At 37.6% G+C, this 19,006-nt stretch overlaps 1 protein-coding gene across 1 annotated transcript in view; it reads left to right on the forward strand.

Moving 5' to 3' along the window:
* Window positions 1-19,006, forward strand: part of LOC5578097 (transcription factor collier) — a 217,966-nt gene that overhangs the window by 27,861 nt on the left and 171,099 nt on the right. The window contains exons 4-5 of the mRNA XM_021850883.1: window positions 9,036-9,189; window positions 12,073-12,136. Coding sequence (XP_021706575.1) covers window positions 9,036-9,189; window positions 12,073-12,136 — 218 coding nt within the window. The remainder of the gene's footprint in view (window positions 1-9,035; window positions 9,190-12,072; window positions 12,137-19,006) is intronic.

Below are 19,006 nucleotides of genomic sequence, written 5' to 3' on the forward strand. Positions count from 1 at the left end.
GGTCCGATCCCAGCCGCCGCAACACATTAAAATGCAAAACAGTACAAATTTATTCAAAACGTATTCCAATAAAATTTCATCGAAATATTGATAATATCCTTCCGGCGTCGAATGCATAAATTGGAACGGCCTGATGAGGGGGCCTATCGAATGTTGGTCAATTTCCGTAACGGCCACACAACAAAATAGCCTGGACCCGACACTCAAACACACACCAAGAGATAGCCCGGATCGAACGACAATTGTGTCCGAGGCTTGAGTGGAGAATAGACGACGGGAGACGAGCAATCGGACAGACAACACACAAATATTGTATACGACCGGAGTGATAGCGAACGGCCAAACGACCTGCAGGGTGCCAATAACGGGCCATATAGCCATGCTCGGAAGTAGGAAATTATATCCGTAATAAACAAAATATGAGTGCTCCGATCACACCAACAACCGGACAATCGTCCTCGTCACATACCTACCATGAGCCTGGGTACACTCCATGGTGGAATGAGCATACAATGATGCACGTGGTCACACGCATTTGGATTTGGATTCAGCTGGCTAGGAATGGGAGCTGTAATGCTTTCGAGCTAAACATGGGGGATCACCCTTTTTGCAACATTCCCAATGAGATGTTCTCAAATTCTTAAATGGGTATTCACTGTAATCTATGTGTTTAGATTCACACTAGAGAAAATTTGTTTTTGTTTTGTGCAGGCAAGCCTTCGCGTAGGAAATTTTCTTCAAAGCTATCTGAGCCAATCCGAACACAAAGTGTTTTAAAATCTGAGTTCCCTTGTTAAAAATTTCTTCCATTTCAAAAAAAAAAATCACAATTTGTTATTATTGAAGTTTTCACAATCTGCCGGAATCATAATTTTTAAATCATGGAGCAAACATTTTCATTCTGGCAGTGTTGCCAAACGAAAATATCATGTTTGAAAGCATGTCCTTAAAACATCTACCGTTTTGTCTCAAACTGCGAACTGACTCATATTCCGAATACTCGGTTTTGGATGGCGATTATGTTGAAATATTTCGCTGAAATATGTCATCATATTGCCTGGAAATTGCAATCAATTGCAATTCATTTTTATCGTCTTCCAATATGTTTTATACCACGGGAATAGCGATGATTCTATAGTTCGAGACCAGTAGAAGTAGCTCAGATGAATTCGTTTACGAAATTATTCATTTGAACGCAGTATTCGGCATTTGATTAAAAATGTTGTTTCATACTTTTACGTAAAAACAATACTTAACAAGTTTGAATTAACAATTTTATCAATAAAGCCAACAGTAAGATTTTGTGAAGAAATTAAAGTTTTCACATATATCAGGTAATTTATGCCTATCAGATGGATTTGAAGGCACTGTTGACCTTAAGTGCTCGGTATATAAGTCAGAACGGTATGTAGTGGTGGTGCAGACATCATTTATAGTGACGGAAACCATGACGTTTATTTTTTTCTCCTTACCCATTAACACCCAGTGATCTATTCTGAGTTAATAGATCTATTTTGAGATCAGTTACTTTTATTCATTCATTTAATTTTCGGCAAAGTTGTGAAAGAGCTCAATGTCAATCTAATAACAGGTTTTTCAATTCAGATTCTCTCCACTAGATTAAGCTGTAAGCATAAGCATATAATATTTATTTTAGTTTTATCTGTTTTGTCAGCAACTCTTGTCGACATCACCACGCTCGTCTTATATTACAATAAACATGGTTTCCAAATCAGAGATTCCTGAGAGATTGTAGGATGGATCCTGGAAGCTAGTATGGATTGTGGGATCCCAGTATGAAATCTGAGATTTAAGATTTTGTCCTGGGATTTCTGGATGGATCATGGGATTCAATTGTGGATTCTGTGATTCCAGTGGAGATCATAGGAATACAGTATGCATTCTGGGAATCCAGTGTGGAAGCTGGTATTTTAGTCCGGATATTTTAATTCTAGTGTGGATTAGACTGGCTCAGATCAATATGAGAGAAAAATAAAGTTGCCTGGTTCCACGGGACGCCAATTGAACGCGATCTACTAGTATACGGAACGAAACAGTGACATCAAGTCAATCTTAAATATATTTGAAACGAAAATCCCATACAAACTTCAAATTGAATGCACCTGCTGGTGGAGCAACCAATAGAGTTGCAATCTTGAAAGAGCTTTTTTTGTACCCTAAAGCTAATATCTAGGAGCCCCGTTGAGTTTTACAATTTTTTTTGTTCAAGAGCCAGTCTGCAGTTATACGCATAATAAATATGCAATCGAGAAAAACGCGTTTAAAGATTTTAACACATTTAGGCCTCGTATTGACCAGGTGTGTGGTAAATTAAATTAAAATCTTCAGAATAGTATAAAGAATAGTGTGTTTATTAGAGTCAAGAGTTTGTATTATGGGAATAAAGTAAATTTAGCTACGAATTTCAAAGTGGGACTTTTATGCCTAGAAATACGGAAATTTTGGTGAATTTCTAGGCATAACAGTCCCACTGCCCAATCAGACGGAAGAAACAAGATTATAACAGAATGTGTTCCCCTGATATGATATTTTTATATCACCAGTTGTTATAAAACATGTACCGTTAGTAGTTAAAATAACAGAAATTCTAACAAAATTTGCACCAAATTAAACTAAAATATATCAAACCCTGTTACAATTATATCAAAATTATTACAAAATGTGTTGCAAGGATGTTACAAACTAACAAAATTATAGCAAGCTATGTTAATGTTTATGACATTAGATATTATTTGCAACAAACTTATAAACGCGATGTGATAAATATAGCAAATGTTGGTATAAGTGTGTTACTACAAATATACCAAGTTGAGAACAAAACCATCTTGATAACAACATTTTATCAACTTCTGTTATTTTTAACTGCTGCTGATAGGAATGTGCTATAATCTTGTTATGTGGTTCTGCTTGGGTGAGAGTAGTGACCAATTATGTGCTAAGCATACTGCTGTAGATGACCGTTCTGACGTATAGATTGCACCGAATGTAGAGAACGTATATCCTCAAGACTATGTTAAGGCACCTCATGAAGGCTCAAGTGACATGTGCCAAACGGAGCCACGTGTGGGGAAGTGAAAAATTAACGATTTTTTAGTTTGGGATGGAAAGCAAAGTTTTCTGTATGTGTGATAATGAGAAAATGTATGAGTTAGTGAAAGAAAGAGTGGATGAGTAAGTTAGAGAGTTTATAAGATGTAATAAATTCCTAGAGGAAGGTTTCGACCGTGATTGTTTTGTATTATTTGTGTTTTATGGCTGTAGCGGTCATGCGACTCAAAGGAAAAGGGAGTCTATAGAAGCAAATGATGGAAACGAATAGGTGCATAGGCGTCGCAAGGGAGCGACAAGATTGAAATTTAATTAGGTGGTGAAAATTTGAGCAAGTCATTTTTAAAGGCATCGAAGCGTCCTGTATTTTGCCTAGCTTCTCTACTGGAAAAGGGTTGGCTCAAAGCTTTGAGCTTTGCTACCAACACAGGCCTTTAAAAACGTCAGAAAAACATCTCACTTGAATGCATGGGAGTCTATGTATATCGCAACATCTAATCACCCTCTAATGAATGAGGACGATGCTCCAATCGTGTTTCCACTCTTCCACCTGACTAAGCTGAAAATGCAGTAACCTTCAATACTTCTCAATGTGTACTGACTACAATACGAATACTAGAATTAGTAAATTATGTAATCAGTCGGACATCATCCCGTAGATGGGCAACATCGAGCCCGAAACCGGTCGACTAAAAAGGTAATTTTAACTCCTTTTAACCGTTGTAACAAAAGTGTTGTGTCCTGTTTCACGTCACGTCTTATGAGTGGTTTCTTTTTCATCACTGTCAGTTTCATATGCACTAAGGCAGGGGTTTTCAGACATTTTGACTCGCTGAGCACTTTTTATGATCAAATTGTTCCACGGAGCACTTACTCATTATCATGACTCCGCTTGGAATCGACATTTTTGCATTCAATTTGAATTTTTATTTGAGTTTGTGTCAAATATTTCCAACTATGATGCGTGTTATAGTAATAAATAATATCCGAGATATAATTGCACAGAAGAAACTAAAACAACTGAAGTCATCGATTCATTTCTATGGAAGTAAATCCAACATTAGTTTATTGATTGTATAATTGACTTTATAACAATCCTAAATTATTACGGTGTTTTTCACTAGCAGTTTGCAAAAATAATTCACGAAATAATTGCTCTCGTTCCAACGTTTCGATCCCTATTTGGATCTTCATCCAGGATTAAATAATTATTTGTCATTTTTTATCCCCTGATGAAGATCCAAATCGCGATTGAAACGTTAGAGTGAGAATTAGTGGCGCAACCAGGGGGGGGGGATTTGGGGGTCAAAACCCCCCCCAGAGCCAAAAAAAAAGGATTACCAAGTATATTTTTGAAACTCATTACTACACATCTTATGCAACCACGCAGCAGTAACTCAGTTTGGTTCTTACAAACACTAGGAGTTTCAGTGGTTTTAAGGTTACATCTTCAAAATTGTGTTTTTTCAACTCTTATTAGTATTTGTTTCAAAAAAGCTTATAAATAACGAAGTTTTCTTGCTTTTTCCTCATACCAAATTGAGGGCTTTGTGTGAGAAGTTTGTCAAATATTTAGTAATCAGTTAAGTATTCTTAGGGAAATCTGAAAATTACGATATAATATTCTTTGAAGTTCTCAAGATCTTCCTTTGGCCAACGTGGTACGAGAAACATAAATGCTTATTACTCAAAAACGGCTGCACAAAATTGCTTATTTTTTTCACAAAAGGCACTCATAAATGTATTATTTCGGAGAGCGAATATCCGAAAAACATAATAAATCTGTGACCTACGATGAGTGGGTTATGGCTACGCGTCGGTCCACAAAGAAATTTCTGTATATCTCTAGATCTAGATGACCAATCATCAATATTTGATCAATAGTTTTTTGAGAACTTGTGAAAAAATGGTGCTTAAATATGGAAAAAAGTTATTCAAATTGCAATATATTTTTTGTAGTGAAAAAAAGATGCTGCTAGTGGAGGGGTTAATCAATAAGACTACAAAATCATCCAAAAACAAAATTTGATGGTCCTATTGAAAACAAACAAGATGTTCGCACATATTTGGTTATAAAATCTTAACAGTGAAAGCAAAACTTGTTTTCGACTTTTAGAATCGATTCTCTTGATTGTCGATGTTTTAATATAAGACAGTTATGCTCGCACTGTAAGTTAGATGTTGCAATGCTGGTTTGCTTTGACCGACTGTAATAGTAGTTGCAATGATTTCTCAAGCAAAAGTTTGCGTTTAAAGATCATTCTCATCGTTAAAAATATGAAAATATGTTTGAAGAACAACACAGATGGTCGACTTAACGGTTTCGTGTCGATGTATTGTAAACTTGTTCAATCAATTTTTACTATGCGTGTTAAAATAGTGAAGTTCACTCAAATCTTCAAGTCGATTTTTTCTAATTAAAAATACCCCCTCAAATTCAAACTTACAAAACCCCCCCCAAAACCAAATCCTGGTTGCGCTACTGGTGAGAATATATGTTTATAACCATTTATTCAGACAGCTAGTCAGAAAAAGTACCTCAATACCTAAACTAGTCGCAAATCACTAAATATCTCAAATAACGTAGATTCATTCATTAGTATTAGTGTAAATGTTTTTTTTTCATGTATTTAGTTGTTTTATAATGAACCATAACATCTTAAGGTGAAGATGAAGTGATGCTCCCTCGCATTTTCTAAAGCATAAAACTAGAGAACAATGCTTTGAGCTGCAAATTTTGTGATTGATTACAATCAAGCATTTCCTAAATTACCAATCGATTAAATTTCATGGGATAATGATTTATTTGATCTACGTTGTGCTATTGATAGTTCTGACTTGGCTTCATTCAGAATCATTACAAAATTTGCAGTGCATTATTAAGCAAGAAGTTGTGATCATATTAAATAACTACCAATAAATTTTGAAAGTGCCGCGGAGCATCTATCAAGCCATCGCGGAGGACCAAGTGCTCCGGGAGCATGATTTGAAAACCACTGCACTAAGCGATATCAGCGTCACCACAATTTTACTTCTAGTGTTGCCATTAGAAACTTTAAATCCCTTTTTGCAATAGGACATGGATATCTGTTCTCTGTGATAATAGTTCCAAGGCATTAACCATGCAACCGCATCCGCATTTGAATTCACTCTCCCGAAGATTTAACAAAGTCCAAAGTTTGACAACCCCTGCAACGCACTGCCTTCCTTTTTCGGAAATTTGCGAACTGCCCTTACTGAGCTGGTACTGCAATTGGGTGCCTTGCAAGCTTGTTCGAATTTAATTGGTTACTAATCAAATTTATTGTTTGATAAATTGACTAGAGCACAGAGCCCTTCCCTTGCACCAATATAGGTACCTACCACCAATCGGTTTTCTTTGGTTTCTTCTCTTGCCAGAGACAATCTCAATCCTCCCGGATCAATAATGCATGGTGACCAGGCATCTAACTTTGTTGACTGGGTTTCGAACCAAAAATAACAAGATGTCATAAAGCATTCAAATTGCAACCTAGATGTATGTACCAAACATTGTGTGGCCGGTGATTTGTATGTGCGTTTGTATCAAAAGGGTGGCCCAAAACCAACCAATGTCCAAAAAGTCATGGTGCTCAATCGTAGAACGAAAGATTTATGATTATTTATGGTATGTTCGTAAAACACATTATCTTTACAACAAAAAAAAAGTCTGGCCGTTCCACTATATGATGAAAATTTATATATTTTGACGTTTTGTACAAGTGTTTTCAAAATATAATATTTTTCCTACTTGTTTTTGAAATTGTTTATGAGTTTTACTAAGCATTCGTGTAACTTCTAAGTTCGGGTGGAGTAGGATCGATCGGGTGGAACCTCATAGCCATGGAGTCGTGGTGAATTCGGACTTTGTTTTTTCTCTGGGACACCCTACTGCCCACCGACAAAGAGCAAAAGGGTGAATAATTCAATTACTCCATTCTCTTGGTACGCCTTCGAAGAAATCAATCTTTAGGGAGTCTGATTTGGTTCGGTCCAAGCCTGTCGTTGAAGCAAGAAGGGTTTCTACTGGTAATAGCCCACATGGGTATTGTTGCTCTATTCGTAGTTTTTTTTGTTTTGCAAACTCAATGACTTCCACTACGGCCGGGGGTTCACATGATTGACCACCGGCCGAAGTCGGGTGCGGCACCAATCAAACGCAAACCCAAAGCTAACGCAATTTCCATTTAATCTGGACCGCGAGATTTGTCGCGATTGGTCACTCGCATAATTCAGTTAAAGTGAGATGCGTTTCGCGACATTAATTGGCGCACCGATTGACAGTTGGTGCTGATTGTTCTCTGGGCTGGTCAATTAGATACCCGGCTGAGCTTGATTTGGAGGTAAATTTGCGCGTGAACGCGCGTGGGTTCACGAATGGTGATTTGATTTAGTGTGGAATCAATTTGGATTGCTAAATTAGGTGGACAGTTGGATGATTATAGCAGCACAGTTTCACTTGTCAGCTAATTAAATGATGCTCGATTGAGTCGCTTCGGTTTCAATTACTCGAAACAAACCATGGTAGTTGAATTTCATCCGAATGAAATCATTCAACGTTTCATTTTTTAACAAAGCAGTACGATTTTTTATATTTATAGTTTTTTTTTTATAAATATAGTTTTTTTTTTCTTGCTTCTTCTCTTCAATGTTTAAGAGGAAGTTTGCGATCTTTAAGAGTTTCCGGCAAAACGCGACAGTTTCCTTTCTTTGCGATTTAGGAGGAAACCTTGATTTCCCTAATGGAGTTCAAAATCTCCTGCCTAAATCCCCCTAATTCGGAACTGGCCACGATAGGCGGCTCTTTGCTTCTTCACTTTAATCAAAGTCTGGGTTAGTGGCTGCTTTGATTTGATGTTCGAAAAGTTTGTCTTAAGTATCGAACTGATTGCTCATTTCGATGTAATAATCAACATTATATCTTTCACCCGTAGAAGCAAGCGCTTCTAGTGAATCTCTGGTTGATTCGACATTCAAAAATGTATTCCCACTGTTTCAGCGCATAAAATTCAAATCACTTGACAGCTAGCTAATTTAGGATAACGACATTCATAAGCCTTCGAAAATGTAGGCCAAATCCCGTATTCTCCATTCAAATAAAGGAACACGACACCAAACCTAGCCGGAAGTTTTCATTCGTTGACGTCATCCTGTCATTGGATTTCGTTCGCTTATTGACCTTGAGTTGGGCGAAAGATCCAACTCCCCTTTCCAGATCAGATTCCACTCGCCTGGAGCAAATATACGACAATTTGCTCAACACTTTGCAGGCCCAAAAGCGTATTCCGATTCGAGACCATATCTTAAACGGTTATAATTGTTCACGATAAAGCTCTTGGCCCCGGTGTGGTTAAGTTGTTCGGCTGCAGCAGACGATGGTGGCGCTCATGAATTTAATATGGTCCACCGTTTTCCGATATGGAACTAGAGAATATCGCAGTTCGTATCGCAGACAGTTTCGTTGCTCGCTGTTGCTGCACTACGTCGGTTGTTGCGTTCTAGCTGCTGGCCATAATCTCCCCGGGGACCCTTCTTTAGAATATCGCCGCCGCCAACCAACACCGTTCAGGGAAACGAGCGCACAGGTTCATAATTTTCCGACTTCGAACACACCATGGAACCCAACTACAGCTCTCAGCTACCCAGCTGGATAGCCCTGGGGCCAGAATCCGTTGCTCCTGTTCGTAGGTGTTAAACGCAAAATGCGAAATGGTTCAATAACATTTTACGGCAAGTCGTTCATTGCTCAATTAGGGGCGATTCGTGGCTCGGTACGTTTCGACCGAATATGCAACCACTTGCGTGCAAATGCAGCTATCCGAAGCGTTCTTTCGCCACAATTTTTCAACCACCCACCAGCATAATCTCTTGCATCGGAATAATCTAATATAATTATCACCACTAACAGCGCGTTTGTATTTTGTGTCGTCTCTCCATCTTTGTTGCAGCCTGGGGATTGGTCGAGCTCACTTCGAGAAGCAGCCCCCGAGCAATCTGAGGAAATCTAACTTTTTCCACTTCGTGGTGGCGCTGTACGACCGGGCCGGGCAGCCAATCGAAATCGAGCGGACGGCGTTCATCGGGTTCATCGAGAAGGATCAGGTAAGTGAAGTGGCACACAATTGGGTATATGTGTTTAAGGGATGGCATATTTTTCTTAGAGCATTGTTTTATCTTCAAGAATGTACAGTAATAACAGAGACGAACAGAGACATAGTAGTCGGGACCAGGATGGGTACCATTTCTCGCGGAACATTACTAAAGGATCTATGTACAAATGAGAGATTCTCTCCTCTCTCGTTCTCTTTCGATTATAACAGTGGAACACTAAAGATTTTGGGAAGTTTTTCACTATGGATCGAAAGTCAATTTCCTTGACTAGCGTTTCATACAAAAAACGCAACAGAAGAAGTTGATGTGACTCAGTTATTAATGAAAGAGAAAGTCAACAAAGAGAGCCTCTCAATGTTAGATAGGTCCTTTAGTAATGTTCCGCGAGATTTCTTGTACTGCCTTTGGTCCCTTGGTACTGCAAAAGGTACTCAAGTTTAACAGATCGCAGTACACTTTTCATGACATTCTAGATTTTGCTCTATTACCATAAAACTTTGGACAACTGCAAGGAACATGGAGATCTTCAATTCATCTTTGGTACTGGCTTTGTAGTCAGTGCTGATTTCACAAAGTAGTCAATGCAGAATGTAATGGACCGATGCACGAGTTCACTTATTTGACGTTTGAGCGGTACCGTATTCACTAGTTGCCATAGTCACATAAATAAAACGGCACCGCTCAAACGTCAGATAATGAACTCGTGCATCGGTGCATATCAAAAAGTTTCACTGTTCAATAATTAGCTGGCTTGTTTTATTTTCGGCTTTATACCTTAAACATATAAGCACATCTTACTGCAGAATTTAAAAAGATTTGACCTAAAATAATTTTCCATGACGTATGTTTCATATATACGTACGTCCTTTTGCGACAGATTCATTTCATTTTCTTATGACAAATTATTTTTTTTTTTTTTGAATAAAATTATAAAATTTTTGAATGATAGGTATCATGATAATTTAAAAAAATGTATCATTACAGCTTTTATCCTATTGTGAAAAACCAACACGTCATATTTTCTTGCAACCTTTACACCCAACAGGTCTGCCCAACATTTTTGAATTCCTTTCCATATCCGAGAGGCAAAATTGTGTACAAAAGATCTCAACATTTTCGTTAAATCGGATGAAAATCATTCAATGCAGAATGTTTACTTTTAGATAGTTTGCTACAAGTTAATTGCTAAAGAGCATCCTTTACAAGATTGAAAAATCTTCTATTATGACCGTGTCTAGAATTCTGTGAAAGTGGTGCTTAGGATGACATCAGAATCTACACCAGATTTTTTTCGATTTCCGTATTGCAGAAATCCTATTTTGTAGTCTGGAAATTTCTGTACACGTATTCTGCTTAGAATTCTGTCAATCAGTTGGTCAGTGTTCAGACAGACCGGACTAGATGACATTTTGGCGTTCTAAAGGTGCGTTACGTACTCTGTCAATTCGGAATTTTCCGATGCTGTTTTGATACATTTGTATTTTCGAAAAGATAAGTTGCATCATTACAGCAAATAATGCAAACACTTTGATATTTCGAATGTCTGGGGTAAGTTTTCCTGAAACCAAAAAAAATACACTTGGTCCAGTCTGTCTGGATAGTGACTAATTGTTAGCGTAGTTACGGTATACTTCGTAGATTGGATACTAGCTATATTCATGTTTTATCTTTGATAGTCTCATATAGACTACTTTCAGGAACAAGGCTTGGGGGTTAACCTTGAACTAATCTGAAACAAGAACACCAAAATAAATATAAATATGAATATCGCTATTCCCGGCCACGCCCATCTTTACCGTAACTTGGGATTAGGGAAGGAAATGTTGCTGTAGCACTTACTTAGCGAGAGGCCTCCGACTCAGTGACACCCTCATAAGTGCTACGGAGTTGGGGGTTGGGAAAGGTAGTAGGTCGCTAGTATTCGCTTGAAGAGCTGGCGATGGACCCAGAGCATTTGATATATAATTATTTTTAATTTAATCTTTTGAATGCCGGCAATCAAAAGAAAGAAGAAATGCTTTATTTACAGTTTGAACAATATTGTTTCCCGTAAAAAACTGCGCATTTAACGATAGTGAAATTCTGCTCGGTAAAGGTCATCGGAATCAACAGTGTAAATACGTCTCATTGTTCAAAAACACTCCAATTCCCAAGGTAGCTGTGTGAAATGCAGGATATTCTACAGCTTCCTAGTAACAACGGCTATCCAATAAACATTTCTTCCTCTCCCGATGAACGTAAGGACATGGCAGGCGTCATTATCAATCTCGACATATTAAGAGTAGTGTACATTGTACATTGAAGATGATAAAAAACTAAAACCCAAGCTTCATCTGAGTGCTTCTCTGTGCAATATCACTACCGACTACCCTGATTGATCATGGAGTTGAGCGATTTTGAACCGATTTTTCGAAAATTGAATCGATTTTTGTCCTAATTTGTCCTAACAAGTTTTGAGTTTAGAAATTGTGTACGGTTATTCAAAAATTTCTTTGAGTAAAGGCCTTTGATCTACAGACCTAACCAGAGATCTCTAGGAAATTTATGACTAAGATTCATACTCATGCAGCCTCAAACAATCATAATCTATCAAGTTTTGAGTCTAACTATTGACTCGGATTATCCAAAAATTCCATTGAGTGCATGATGATCAATGAACGAGTTCGGTAATCACTTCAAAATAAATAGATATGGTTAGCACTTCATATAAGCTCTAACACAAAGTAAAATTATTCAATCAATTATTACTAGGGATTGATTCCATGGAGAGCGTCACCCCATTTATTCAACAAAATGGCTAAGAATCACGTGCCAACGTTCATCATGGTTTGATTGAAAATTTTCAACAGGTTTTTTTTTTCTTAACATCTACAGGAGTCCGACAGCACAAAGACGAATAATGGCATCCAGTATCGGTTACAGCTTTTATACGCAAATGGTAAGTACAATCACCCCTAGGAATATCCTATCCAGTTCAATAAAATACTAGTTCATTAGGTTTATGGAAAAAAGGTCGAAAATCAAAATGTCGGAAAGACAAAAGATCGAAAGGCAAAAAGCCGAAATGACAATAGGCTACTTGGTGGGAAATTTTTCCTTCTTTGATATGCGATTTTCGACCCCTCGTTTTTTTAACTTTCGACCTTGTGTCCTTTTGATCTTTTGTCTTTCGACATTCTTTGCTTTCTAACGTTTGTCTTTCGACGTTTTGTCAAAGATTCGTTCAAATATAGCTATTATTTAAAAAATATACATTCTATTTACTGTTCACCACTGGGTCACATAAATGTCTGGGTCTTTCTAATGTCACAAATGCAAGCTTGAACACTTTTATTGGCGTTAGCAACGCTCAGTTTCTCGGATGGTAGGCGTAGCGGTAGCTCTTCAGCAAGACCATGCTTGTGAGTCGTGGGTTCAAATCATACCGTTCGAGATTTTATTTCAGTTCACCCCAAATGATGGGTCATTACCAAGAATAAGCCATTACCCCGAATAGCTTAAAATATAGGAATAAAACAATAGTGATGGCGAGAATGTGAACGGTACTGTAATATTGGAATGCTCAAGGTCCAAAGTAACGTCTTTAGTGTGAGTTGCTGTTACCAACGAGAATCTATGACATTTGGTCGAAAGGCATTTGTTCGAATGATATTTAGTCGAATGACGTTTGGTCGAAAGTACATTTGGTCGAACGGACATTTCGTCGAATTGACATTTGGTCGAAAAGGTTTAGTTGCAACAGAAAGCATATGATATTTGGTCGAACCGACATTTCGTGGAAAGAATAGTGGTCGATTCTGAATATGTAGTACGAAAATAAAGGTTTACGTTTAATCTGACTATTGTCGAGAGCAGCGTTTTGCCGCTAATACAATAGTGATTGAATAATTGGAAAAATATCAGTAATTTTACCAACAATCTATACGCGATAAGCAAAATTTTGTTATTTAATTTGATGAAGCTCTCCAAAAATATTGATCAAACTCTTTCGTTTTTTGACATTTCATGCTGCTTTTTCGTTCAGGCATGTTATGTGATTCGAGATAAGCTAATCTTAAAGAGAAGCAAGCCCATTTTTGTCGCCTAGCAGTTCACTCGTCTTCCCTTTTCCTGTACATTGAATTAGCACAATTTGAATTTTTAATTATTCAAAGCTTTTACTGCAAACTCTGTTTTTCACCCAAGGTCATCAACACTGTCAGCAAAGCCATATATTTGCGTGAGGAATGTTATTGAGCTGGAAGTCACAATAAGTCAATTGGCCATAAGTAGACCCGACACCTAACATTCACTTCGCTATAAAGGTTTTCCTTCAAGCACATTTTTCCTGCCGTTTTATTTCTGATTTCCGCATTTAAAAATCTTACCCACGTCGGTAAGCTGTGAGACCCGGAATTCAAAGAAAGATCCTGAGTATTCTCTCCGAATGCTTCCATCAGATGAGGATCAGCAGTTCATTACGAAGAACGATGACATTTCAAAATAATAGTGAATAATTTAAACATTATTTCCACATCATTGAGCAATAAAAACAACGTGTTGAGCAGTTTTACAAAGAATTATGATTCTTTCAAAGAATAATAAATTCACTAGAGCTAAATATTTCAGCCAATGTACAAAAAACCAACTTCTGAAAATTTAATTGAATAATCATCGAAGTCCTCGATTTTGTCATAACATCAAATCACAAATAAAAAGATGTATGGAATTTAAAAGTAAGACTACATAAAATGTCCCGTTCTTCATTCAACAACAGGTAATGATTCAGATTATTAAAAAAAAATACGTTTTTTTTCCATCTTTGCAAAACATAAAAAACAATAACATCAACCAAACCGCCATATAAAAACCGAGTGTTTGGAATATGAGTCTGTTCGGAATATGAGACAAAACGATACCTTCAGTAATTAATCTGATTTTAGTTCACAAAGACGTTTTGAGAAAAATGTTCTCAAATAACTATAAATATCTCTCTCGAGTTCCTATTTGGCCTCTCTTTTCTTCTCTATCCGTCTCAATGTGTGTGTGCCCGAAAGAAGATCGTTTTAAGATTTTCAATACACCAGTGGTTTGCTATTTCTAAGAGGCGCTATCCTCGGGTTCATACGATCAGTCACACATTTACAACATCCTCAGACTGCTATAAATCGGAATCTATCGAACGGAAATCTGGTTCCACCCCCGACGGTTTTGAACGACCGGAAGATTTAGCTTAATCTCAAATGCAAGACGAAAAGCAAGCTGGCCTCCATTTCAAGTTTATTGATGATTAAACGTTAAAATGTGAATTGTGATCAAGATCATATTTTTGCTTATCAATAAAAGCAAAATGTGTAATCCGTGCGGTGCTTCTAGATGAATATGACATGCGAAAATGTGCTAATAAAATATAAACATTTGTATGAGAAGTCAAACTTCGTGGCCGTGCGGTTAGTGTTACCGAGCACTTGGCTGCATCGAGTCAAGAAGTGTGGGTTCGATTTCCGCTTCGGATCGTAAGCATATTGAAAAATTCGATTAAGTCTTGATTTAATTGTGCAACTATGACTGTCCACCAATTTTCTCGCCGAAAAAAATCTCCACTGTCTCCACTTAAACATGCATGTAAGTTTTGCCGCTGACATGAAAGATTATTTCTCTTCGATGAACATAGCCTTAGCCTTGCTGATTTCTTATTAAAATGCAGTTAAAGAATCCTCCAAAACAACGCGGTTTTTCACAGTGATGATGGCTAACAGTTTCCATGATTGTATCACTGTCTAGGAGGAGGAAGGAAGTTGTTTTTTTTTCACATCGTTCATAAACGTTTGGCTCATAGTGAATTACTTATGCTTTCGCAAGAGCATATTTTCTCCAAGTAATTATCGTTTACTTCCAATTTTCTCCTCTCGACGATTTACCCCTTCGACGTTTTTTCATTTTGATGTTTGGCATTCGACGTTTTGGAATTCGACGTTTGGCACCTGACGTTATGCATACTGAAATCAGGAGCTTGCAATCTTTTGAGCTAGCCAATAGGCTGTCTTGGTAGTGTTATTCGAACATCACGCCAAGCTGTTCCCATAAGGGACGTTAGCCACAAGGAAGGAAGTTTCAAGTAATACTGTTTTATATGGTATGCCCTCGTCAACATCTAATCCAAAAATTCTAAAAGCGCGCGCTAGGTGATGTGCTCTCGCGATCTAAAAGTTACAATTTCGATCCTCGTTAAAAACTGTTGTAATCACTCCAATTATTGCGCTGAATTTTAAACAGCACATGTAGGGGAAGACGGGGTAAGACCGCCCGCCTAAGCAATTTAATTGATAAGTCAAAATCAAGAATCAATAAATCCTTTTTCGACGCAGCATGTCATTTTTTGAAACCTTAGGCATGATCAAAAAATATCACATGTGTAGTATTTGTAAAAAACAATTTATTTCTTGATGCTTGAAAAATTGATACCTTATCACGATTATTTTTAGCGACGGGGTAAAACCGCCCACCCACGGGGTAAAAGCGACCAACACTGTTTTTGCACACAATTTTGCGAAAAAAAAAAATCAGTTCTCTGTGATTCTAAGAAATAAAATGTTTTATGAATTCTACATTGATTAACGAGGACATTGAACGTTTTTTAGGGTTAATTAACTCAAAAAACTTAGATATGTACTTATCATCACCTTGAAACACCCATATTTTGGAAAAATATGCGTATCTGGTTTATATTTCTTACAAAATTGATTTTATTTTACATATTTTTTAGACATTTTATTTGGTATAAATAGGGGTGGCGGTCTTACCCCATCAACAGTGGTCGGTTTTACCCCGCTTACGCAATTTTTACAACTATGGCCTTATTTCAAAGATAAATATTTACTATTCATATTTCACTTCACTGAAGCATTTTTCACATTTCTGTTAAAGCAAGGACGGGTAATTTGTTATGATTTTACAACAAAATCCCTACCGAAATCCTTAGGTGAGCATCTGTTAAAATTAGATCAAATTCAATATTGACGAGCAAAAACTTTGTTTTTGATATTTGTTTTGAAAAATTTAATGTAAATATAACCCTAAATGGTTCGGAATTTAAAAAAAACCTATGCTATTTAATGTAAAAATAACCCTAAATGGTTCGGAATTTAAAAAAATCCTATCCTATTCATAAGAAAAGTGCATGGAGAAATTTTAAGAAAACTGCCATTTTCATGCCAAACTGAAGGTGGTCCGTCTTACCTCGGCGGGCGCTCTTACCCCGTCTTCCCCTAACGGAGCGCATGAGACCGCATTGAGACACATCTCAAGAAAAATGAGGCGCACCGAAAAAGGTCTCACAATGTACAGAGCGCCCGTGCGCTGGCAAGCTCCTGCACCTAAGGCTACAGCACGTGCACAGTAACTCTAGTAGTGACCCATTCGGAGTAGTTGCGGTCGGGGTAATGATCTATTAGAGGTAGTGACTTTCGAGGTAATATCCCATTCGGGGTAGTGGCGTTCAAGGTACTGGCATTTGGGGTAACGGCGCTCGGAGGAATGGGATGAAGTCGGTATTTCCTTATGCTTTCGGGGTAATGACGTTCAATGTAGTGTCTGTATTTCGATGGTCCCTTGTTTATCGAATTATGGAGAGACAACTGTATAAATGATGGATTTTGATTTCGTACTAATATCTATCCATATTGTTAAGTTTACTACACAAACTATATACTTCCATACGAAGCAGAAGCTTCACACTTATCCAAGCAAATAGCGCACAAAGCAAACACCGAGCGCTGTCAGATGGGACAAAAAGTTTTAATTATCAGCAGTTTGTCTTGCATAATTTATGCAAATATGGAAGAATCCTTCCGTTTTGGTCGCTCCACCAAGGCTTGCTCATGCACGGCCATTTAATTAGCATACATTATGTTCTGTTTGCTACTATTGTACCACCGTAACTCGTTTGCGTATGGACATCATAAATTACTCTCTTTCGCATAATGTATGTAGTCGGCTAACACCTGGAGCAAAAGTGACACAGCTATTGCTCAAAATTTAGCGAAAAAGAGAATCTAGGTTGTTGTGCTATGATTGCACCCAGCTTCATATTTGCATATGCATGAATGCACTTGGCACTTTCGGTTAATAATGTGTAGAAGTTATTCCGAACTGTTTCCAACGTGAATGTGTACCGGTGCAGTGGGGTCTAGATTTGTTGTACTAGGGAGATTAGGAAAATTATAGCACTTTAAAAAGTCCCTCATGACCGGTATCGTCTGGGCGGGCCAGAGCAAATGAATCGTTTGCATACAATGCAGCCGGGAGTGACCCATCCAAACACATGCAAAAATGTATCATCCCTCCGTTTTTTCCCCTTTGTTCATACATGGCCGTTGCGATAAATTTTATAAATAATCCAACCTCTTCTACTGAGGGCACAAGCACCCTGAATTTAAGGGGTTTTTATTTCGGGATTCATCGTAATTAAAGCTTGTTCAAGTTTATATCGTAACACATAGTTTCCCAAACTGTGGGTTGCAACTCTCAGTGGGGTGGATGGGTGACAAAACAACGATAGACAAAACGTCGAATGCCAAAATGTCGAAAGGACAAATCATCAAAGTGAAATAAGTCAAGAAGACAAAACGTCGAATGGCCAGAATTGAAAAGGAAATATAATTTCTGGGAAGAACAGATCCTCCTTCGAAAGAAGTTTTAGAATTCGACGTTTTGACTTTCGACATTGTGTCCCTTAGCCTTAAGACCTCCCCCCCTTAGTAACGCCAATCTTCATACAGTAATTGTGCAGTTACGTTGAAAGATTCAATTTTTCCAGTTGGTAGAACTGACCACTGTGTCTTTTTCATGATTCATTTTACAAAAGTTATTCATGAATATACTTATCTTCAAAACATTTTTAAGGTTGAGATATGAAAGAAAAAGTCTTAAAAAAAATTGTGATAATGAATTACAACGAATCGATATTAATAACATTATTTGATGCAACAAATCATAATCTTTGAAATTCAAAAAATAAATCTGGTTGTCTTTTACACCTTGTGATCAAATACCTTCTATGCCAAAGTAAAGAAAGACGTCGAAAGTTTAAAGCAAAAATAATTCTCTTGTGGAGGGATATGCTTAATGACTAGGTAGGTCGCATACTCGAAGAGTTTGAGAACCTATGTTATAGCATTATCGTAGTTGGCACCAGCGAAGTTCATCGTCGTTGCAAGCTGAATTCGACCAGTGGCAGCACTCTATTGCAAGGTATGAAAAAGATAAAGATTTTTGTAATAAATCATACCAAAACAATTACTTTCCCCACGAGCCTTTTGTCATTTCCTCCTCCACCCATCAACGAAGGAACCGGTCATTCTTCTACTTTTGTTTTGTTACCGATTATTAGATGACCAAACCCGATTGAATGCAATGCAGTGGTCGGGGATCCTACACCTATTGGTCAGACTTTGTTCGAAACTTTGTGGATTTGCATCACGACGGCCGAGTATATAGTTCTTAGTGCGTCCTCCAAGATTTTCCCGTTTTTAGAAAGGAAGCGTGCTGCTTCATCATCATCAGAGCATATTCTATTGTAGAAAATCGGAAATTTAATAATCGCTGGTGGATCACCTATGATAATTAGGGTGGTACATACCTGCTTTTAGCATTATCAATCGAGCCTTGTTGGATAAAGTACGTCTTATGAAAACAACCGTTGTGCACCTTGCTTCATATGATTGATTTCATGGAAACAGTCTTTCTCCGAATGACAATTTTCGGTGAAGTTTGTAAGGCTGGAAAGGTCGCTTAAAAGTTCATCAAGATGATAAGACAGTCAAGAGTT

Source organism: Aedes aegypti, chromosome 3, assembly GCF_002204515.2.
Source record: "Aedes aegypti strain LVP_AGWG chromosome 3, AaegL5.0 Primary Assembly, whole genome shotgun sequence".
Taxonomy (NCBI): Eukaryota; Metazoa; Arthropoda; class Insecta; order Diptera; family Culicidae; genus Aedes; species Aedes aegypti.